The sequence below is a fragment of the Prenolepis imparis genome, unplaced genomic scaffold (genome assembly GCF_030444845.1).
Source record: "Prenolepis imparis isolate NDT839.2.m4 unplaced genomic scaffold, iyPreImpa1.0 SCAF_6, whole genome shotgun sequence".
Taxonomy (NCBI): Eukaryota; Metazoa; Arthropoda; class Insecta; order Hymenoptera; family Formicidae; genus Prenolepis; species Prenolepis imparis.
The window spans coordinates 14,237,359-14,244,849 of record NW_028141164.1 but is presented as its reverse complement, the minus strand read 5'-3'; the positions used below and the strand labels follow the sequence as shown (position 1 = coordinate 14,244,849).

At 31.4% G+C, this 7,491-nt stretch overlaps 1 protein-coding gene across 1 annotated transcript in view; it reads left to right on the top strand.

The window, feature by feature from the left end:
* LOC145937040 (14 kDa phosphohistidine phosphatase) overlaps positions 1-7,491 on the top strand; it is a 137,302-nt gene that overhangs the window by 127,729 nt on the left and 2,082 nt on the right. Inside the window, exon 3 of the mRNA XM_083039807.1 lies at positions 4,506-4,633. Within this exon, the coding sequence (XP_082895933.1) occupies positions 4,506-4,633 (128 nt within the window). The remainder of the gene's footprint in view (positions 1-4,505; positions 4,634-7,491) is intronic.

Sequence of the window (7,491 nt, the reverse complement as noted above, 5' to 3'; positions counted from 1 at the left end):
AAGCAGTGGTATCAACGCAGAGTACTGTTTTAGCATTATTGATGTCTCTTATAAATTAGAATTTCTTAAACAGGCGTTATTCAATATTAAAAGCAGTGGTATCAACGCAGAGTACTTTCGTGCTTCCGCGGAAGACACATCGAGAGAGAAACTTCTTGAAAACAATACACGAAATTATTTTTTCACTGCGCAGCTGAGAACGTAGCTGAAAACGAATACACACTATTCAACAAAAAAAAATGACTTTTTTCAATTACAGGAACAAAACTAGTCGTTTCTTATAGTTTTTTGGACACTGAACACGAATCCGGTTTTCAAATTACTTCATCACATCACAATTTTGAGAAATTTGCAATTAAAGTTGCAAAAAGGGCTTTTCACAAACTTTGCCATATTATAGCTACAATATGTGACGTGCTGGAAAAGTTTTACTGTAATCAAAATAAAGTATATTGTTAGGACTTTCAACCCTCAAAAGGAATTTTTGGTGCCAATTATGATTAATAAGATATCCAATTAAATATAGAATGTATTGCGGAAGTTAGCTGTGACTCGTCATTAATGATTTACCAAATAGCTTTCAATTATGTTTATTTAAACTTATAGGTTTTTTAGGTCACTGAATACGACTCCAATGTCAAAATTGTCAAATTCAAAAGGAGGACTTAATTGCAATCTAAACATTATTTAAGTTTTGACATCTGCCATTTTGAATTTGATAATTTTGACATTGGATTCGTATTCAGCGATCTAAAAATCCTTAAGTTTAAATACACCCCATATTTAACCGTGGATATCTTATTAATCACAATTGACACCAAAAATTTCTTTTGGGGATTGAACATCTTAAGACTCCTGGGTGCTCACCGCGGCCATATTGGAATTGTGACGTCAGAAGCGAGAAATAACACGTTGAGATGTTTTAGATGCCATTTCTAAATAAAAACATATTTAGATAAAATATGTTTTTATTTAGAAGTAAGATCTCTTTAATACACTTCTAAAAAACGCCGAAAACTATTCTTTTCCCTTGACAATCAACAACCGTAAAATGATCGAGATATCAGACTTTGACATGCGGAATGACTGCGCATGTGCAAAGACCAGACGGACTGGCCCTCATAATATTACATTTTACAGCTGTTGATTGATTATAAAGGGAAAATGATAGTTTTCAGCGTTTTTTAGAAGTGCATTAAAGAGATCTTAAGTGTTATTTTATGCAAATATATTTTTATTTAGAAATGGCATCTAAAAATTTTTAGCGTGTGTTTTCTCGCCTCTGACGTCACGATTCCGACATGGTCGGCAAGGTACCAGGAGCCTTAAGAACATACTTTATTTTGATTGCAACAAAACTTTTCCAGCACATTACATATTGTAGCTATAATATATATATATATATATATATATATATATATATATATATATATATATAAATACACAAGTTTCTACACAAAGTTCATGAAAATAGTTTTTTTACAAATTTTTCAAAATTGTGACGTGATAGAGCAATTTGGAAACCGGATTTGTGTTCAGCGTCCAAAAACTATAAGAAACGGCTGGTCTTGTTCAGCTCTTTTTCTTTTTTTAACTGTGATATCGATGGAAATTAAATTGAAATTTTTACTGATAGCCATTATATCGCGTGGACGGAGCTTTTTATGCTAAATGCACATTTTGCGTGATACATTTCACGTTCTATGTTTCGGCTTTCCATCGGAAAAATTCTCCCTTTATCAGCTATTTCGCTCGCGCGCGCATCGACTATAGGGTGTATCAGACTACTCGTCCACTCCTTTTATTTTGAAAACGGCTCAAAATTATGAAAAACCACGAAATACGTGTTTGATTACTTCGAGAGGCTACTCTTTTAAGGGGTTTTCGATGGTTGTCCCCCCAAGAAGGTGCCCCAGAGGGACTCCAACTCAAGAATTTTAAATGGAATTACCCATATTATAGTATATCGTTTGAAAGGGCATAAAAAAAGAAATTTTTTGGCGCAAACCGGAGGTTGATACGTTGACCCGTTCAGAAGTTATTTAGAATCAAAGTTCGAAAAAAGCCAATTTCAAAAAATCATACCTACCATTTGGAAAATCCTAAAAGAACGTTACGAAAGCGTTCGTCTTTTTAAGTTCTTTCCATAAAAAATTCAGATTTGACCTTGATATTATTTTTAGTTTAAACAAGAAATTTAAGCAACTTATTAAATTCACGTCTTGCTTGAATTTCTTTCTCAAATTGAAAAAAATCTTAAAGATCAAATCTGAATTTTTTATGAAGAGGACTTAAAAAGACGAATACTTTTACACCTCAAACGTTTTTTTAAGATTTTCCAAATGGTGGTAATGATTTTTTAAAATTGCCCTTTGTTAAACTTTGATGCTAAATAACTTTTGAACAGGTCAACGTATCAACCTCCGGTTTGCACCCAAAATTTTCTTTGTTTATGCCCTTTCAAACGATATACCACAATATGAGTGATTCTATTAAAAATTTTTGAGTTGGGGTCTCTCTGAAGCACCTTCTTGGGGAGACAACCATTGAAACCCCCTTAAAAGAGTAGCTCCTCGAAATAATCAAACACGTATTTCGCGGTTTTTCATAATTTTAAGTCGTTTCCAAAATAACAGGGAACGGGTGGTCAGATACACTCTGTATAACTTTAACGTGTTAATGCGATTCACAAAGCGTGATACGCGTGCCTCTTCCCCGACGCAAATATGCAAAACGAATCAATATAAAATTTTTTCTTTCAACTTTTTTATGTACTTCGAACGAACAGGATGGATGTATACAATGGTATCTGATAATTGATTTCCGATACTTGACGCGCGTGCGGACTTTTGATGCGGATCTGTATCCCGTTCGAATGAGGGAAACATTCGTGCGTCGTTTGCCAAGATGTATACTACATGCGATAATATCGATCGCATAAAGATCCTCGATGAGGGGGGGGGGGAGGGTTGCAATTAGTATTTGAGATACATTCTGACTCGCGGGTATTTACACGCGATCGTGAACGAGTCTGTGAGTCTTTGACGAATAGGAGACGATGGGGAACGCGGAAATCACGCAAGGCAGATATCTATTTTCGATAGGAAATAGCAATAACGAATAACGACGTATTGATGTAAGAACTTTCCTTTGTAACGTAATCATTTTGTAAATATATATCTGATTGGAAAGAATTCTTTAATTGCATCTCGTCGTTACGGAAGCATTTCTTGAGAAAATATTAATTAGATACTTGAACTGTGTAGTATAAAAACTTATAAAATTATAAGGATAAAGTTCCGAATAGGTGAACCCTCCGATTTTTTTGAAACTACACTATTTTTTGTATTTTTGAACGCTGATTACGAATATGATAATGAAAATTTGCGACAAGGTCATTTTCAAGGTCAAAACTCAAAAAAACTGAAAAAATATAACTTTTTAGACATTATTTCAATAAATATTGATGTAACAAAAAAATGTTTCAAATAAAAGTTGCAGTTCTTATAAAAATACATCATTTATGTTGTATATTTTGCGTAAAACTGATAGTTTTCGAAAAAAATTAGATAAGAAAAACCCTCTCAAACATCAATATATTCTTCGTTCTCAACCGAACCCGGAGTCAACGACAAGGACGTGACGAAGAACTGACTCCATTTTTTTCTTTTTATAATTTTTATATTTTTTTATAATTTTTTTATATTTTTAATATTTTTTAATACTTCGCGTGGAAAAGTGTATGCGTGGAAACAGTGGGTTCCGCCCCCCTGCGGGGGGCTCCACTACCGAAAAACTAGACAAATAGGTTTGCGTGGAACCTCGCTCTACGTGGAAAGTTGTAAACCCATGTGGAATCGTATATGTACTGCAAAGTACATGCTTAGATGGGAGAACAGATATAAGATTTAGATTCCATCGTTTTTGTTGAAAACTATCACTCGTACGGTAAAAATTAATAGGACATAAAATGTTTTTCTCTGTAAGATCTAAAATTTTTATGGGTTTTTCATGATTTTCACTATGAAAATGAGAGATGCGCCAATTTTCACTATGATATTCGTAATCAGTGCATCAAAATACGTAAGAATACTGAGTTTCAAAAAAATCAGAGGTGAGCACTTTTCGGAACTTCACCCGCCGTTTTTAGTCTTTAACATCGATTTTCTCGAAAACTTTCAGTTTTACGCAAAAAATGTATAGAATATAAATGATGTATTTTTACAAGAACTACAACTTTTATTTGAAACATTTTTTTCTTACATCAATATTTATCGAAATAATATCTAAAAAGTTATATTTTTTCAGTTTTTTTGAGTTTTGACCTTGAAAATGACCTTGTCGCAAATTTTCATTATCATATTCGTAATCAGCGTTCAAAAATACAAAAAATAGTGTAGTTTCAAAAAAATCGGAGGGTTCACCTATTCGGAACTCCACCCAATTATAATCTTATAATAATAATTTTAATAAACTTATAATGATAATTTTTTTTTATGTTTTAGCTGATATATTTGACAAGGTTAATATGGAAATCAAGAATCATCCTGGTTTGCAGACAAATTGCGTAGGCGGTGGAAGAATTGAACATGATCCTGATGACAAAACTATCAAGGTTTATGGATATTCACAAGTAAGTCCGAAAATTTATTTGGAATCTTCATTTCTAATAATTTTTACGCGTGTATAATAATTAATTTAATTGACATAAAAATTACATTATATACAATATTTTAATTTAACATAAAATTTTATCGTATATCTTTGTTTAATATTTTATCGTCCTATGACGAAACGGTAACGAGGTTTACTAATATACACTTACGAAAAAAGTTATAATGAGATATTGATGAAAACGCAATTGAACGAATCGAACTTGGATTACTTTTAAAGGAAGGATTCTACTTTACATTCCGCGTGATTACAATTTTTCAGTGTTACCATATTGTACGCTATAAATTATACAGGGTGGCCCACATAATTCTTAACAGCTTGATATTTCGGAAACTATGTCATCGATTTTAAATTAAGATCCTGAATTGTATGGGTCTAAAGGGCCTTTAAACTTGAATGGATATTAATCTCCAATTATATTTTTGGATTCTATAAAAGAAAACACAACTTCGTTACATTTATTCAAAACATTTTTTGTTAGATGTTTTTATGACAAAATATGATGGTTTAAAGTTTCGACTTTATAACTACTTGAAGTATTCAGAGGGTTACACGAAATAAAAAATTATAACACTCTACATTCTGACTTATTTAATTTATTAAATGTTCTATCAGGGACTTATAAATATGTATTTATCCGAATCAACAAAGTATTTCTAACATTTGATAGCATTATATAAACATCTGACAGAAACATGTTTCGGATAAAATTAAGCTGTTTTCTTCCATAGAATGTAATTTTGTATAGAATGTCCCATTAAAAATTTTATAGTTAACTCTCGTCCCACTCACACAACCGCAAAGTTTGGAGAATTAATATCCATTCAAGTTTGAAGGCTTTTCAGATCTATATAATTCAAGACCTTAAATATTAAAATCAATGGCATAGTTTCCGAAATATCAAGCTGTTAAAATTATATGGACTACCTTGTATATGTATAGTTTTGTTGTATATGTATAATATTGTTGTAAAATAACATATATATACAAAATTAGTGATACACATGTTAATGGCAGATTCCTAGGATCATTTGGAGACGATCAATTTTAATTTATCCCCCCCCCCCCCCTAAAAAAAGAAATTTCATTTTTGATTGTAGAACAAAATGCTTCAGACAAAAATTATTTAATTTCAAGAGAGAAATAAGATGCCACTACTAACTTTTTTCTGAAGGACGCTTTTCAAGGTCATTTGAAGGTCATTTATGGTTTTAATGCAACTACCTTAATTTTTTTATATAAATCGATTCCTCGCAATATTCAATATAAAAAGTTATAAGGATAAGATGACAAAAAAGTGAATAGTTTAAAAATTGTTTGACTTGAAAGGGAAAAGAAGATGGCGCTACTGACTTTTTCCTAATAGAGACCCTAGAAAAAAAAACCTTAAGTTTAAATAAATATACTTAAAAGCTACTTGATAAATCGTTAATGATGAGTTAATAGCTAACTTCCGCAATACACCTTATATTTAACCATAGATATCTTATTAACCACAACTAATACTAAAAATTCCTTTTGAGGGTCGAAAGTCCTAACAATATACTTTATTTTGATTGCAAGTAAACTTCTCCAGCACGTCACATATTGTAGGTACAATATGATAAATTTCGTGAAAATAGCCTTTTTGCAACTTTAATTGCAAATTTCTCAAAATTGTGACGTGATGGAGCAATTTGGAAACCGGATTCGTGTTCAGCATCTAAAAAACTATAAGAAACGACTAGTCTCGTTCCGGTGTTCGAAAAAAGTCATTTTTTGTTGAACAGTGTAATCATTTACTTTCTGTGCTGATATATTTTTTAATCGAAAACTTATATTTTCATCCATCAAAATAAATATTATAAGATTAACGATATGCTGATATATGAACGTCAGCGTAGGCCGTGATCCACTCGATGTCAAGCAATGTCTTAAACGCAAAGGATGATTATTGCAAAATATTGCACTGCATCGTAATACATATGATTAACGGCACAGATATTTTCACCTTTATACATATATGGTTGCTCATCAGAAGCTTTACGCCCACGCAGTATCAAATTTTAGCAGATTAAATTTGTCTGCTCGGAAGTTCGTATCTCACTAGCAATCGAATAGAAAGTTATATGCGTTTTATCAGCAAGTTGTACGTATATAGATCAAAAAACACCTTCTTATTTTTAATATTTCTTATTACATTACATAAATGTAAATAAAAAATAAATGATAAAAAAAATAATAAAAAAATTATCCAAACAGTATATTAATGACACTGTATGACACATTGTTTTTTACTTTTAAAGGGCATATATTTCTAAAAAAAATGGTATTGCTAAATAATCAATGTGTATGTTTAATATTGAAATATTTTTCTTATATATTTAGAAAATGCGTCGCAAAAATTTCGCTACTTATTTCGCGTATCATTCGCCCGCGGAATTCTTCGCGAAGCATATAAGTGCCATAAACCTCGAAGCTGATCGATCTGATCGACCTTCAAGTGTAAAATTGCAATTGCATTTACGTAAACTCGGAAATGTTCATCGTCTATTACTTCCGTAACGCTGTTGAATTTTATTGAGCGGTACCGCTTCATTTACGATAGTACTTCGCAAGTATATAGTATAAATTAATTATTATGGGCATATATACAAAAACATCCATATAAGTTTTTATATTGTCATACATATATAACTTCATGCTGTATTGAACATTGAACGCAGCATTATTCTTTTATTTATGAATTTTCTTACACTTTTATTTGGAATAAATTTTGCTGGAGACAAATTTTTTATGTATAACAACGTTATATTTTTTACTCTTATATTTTTTAGC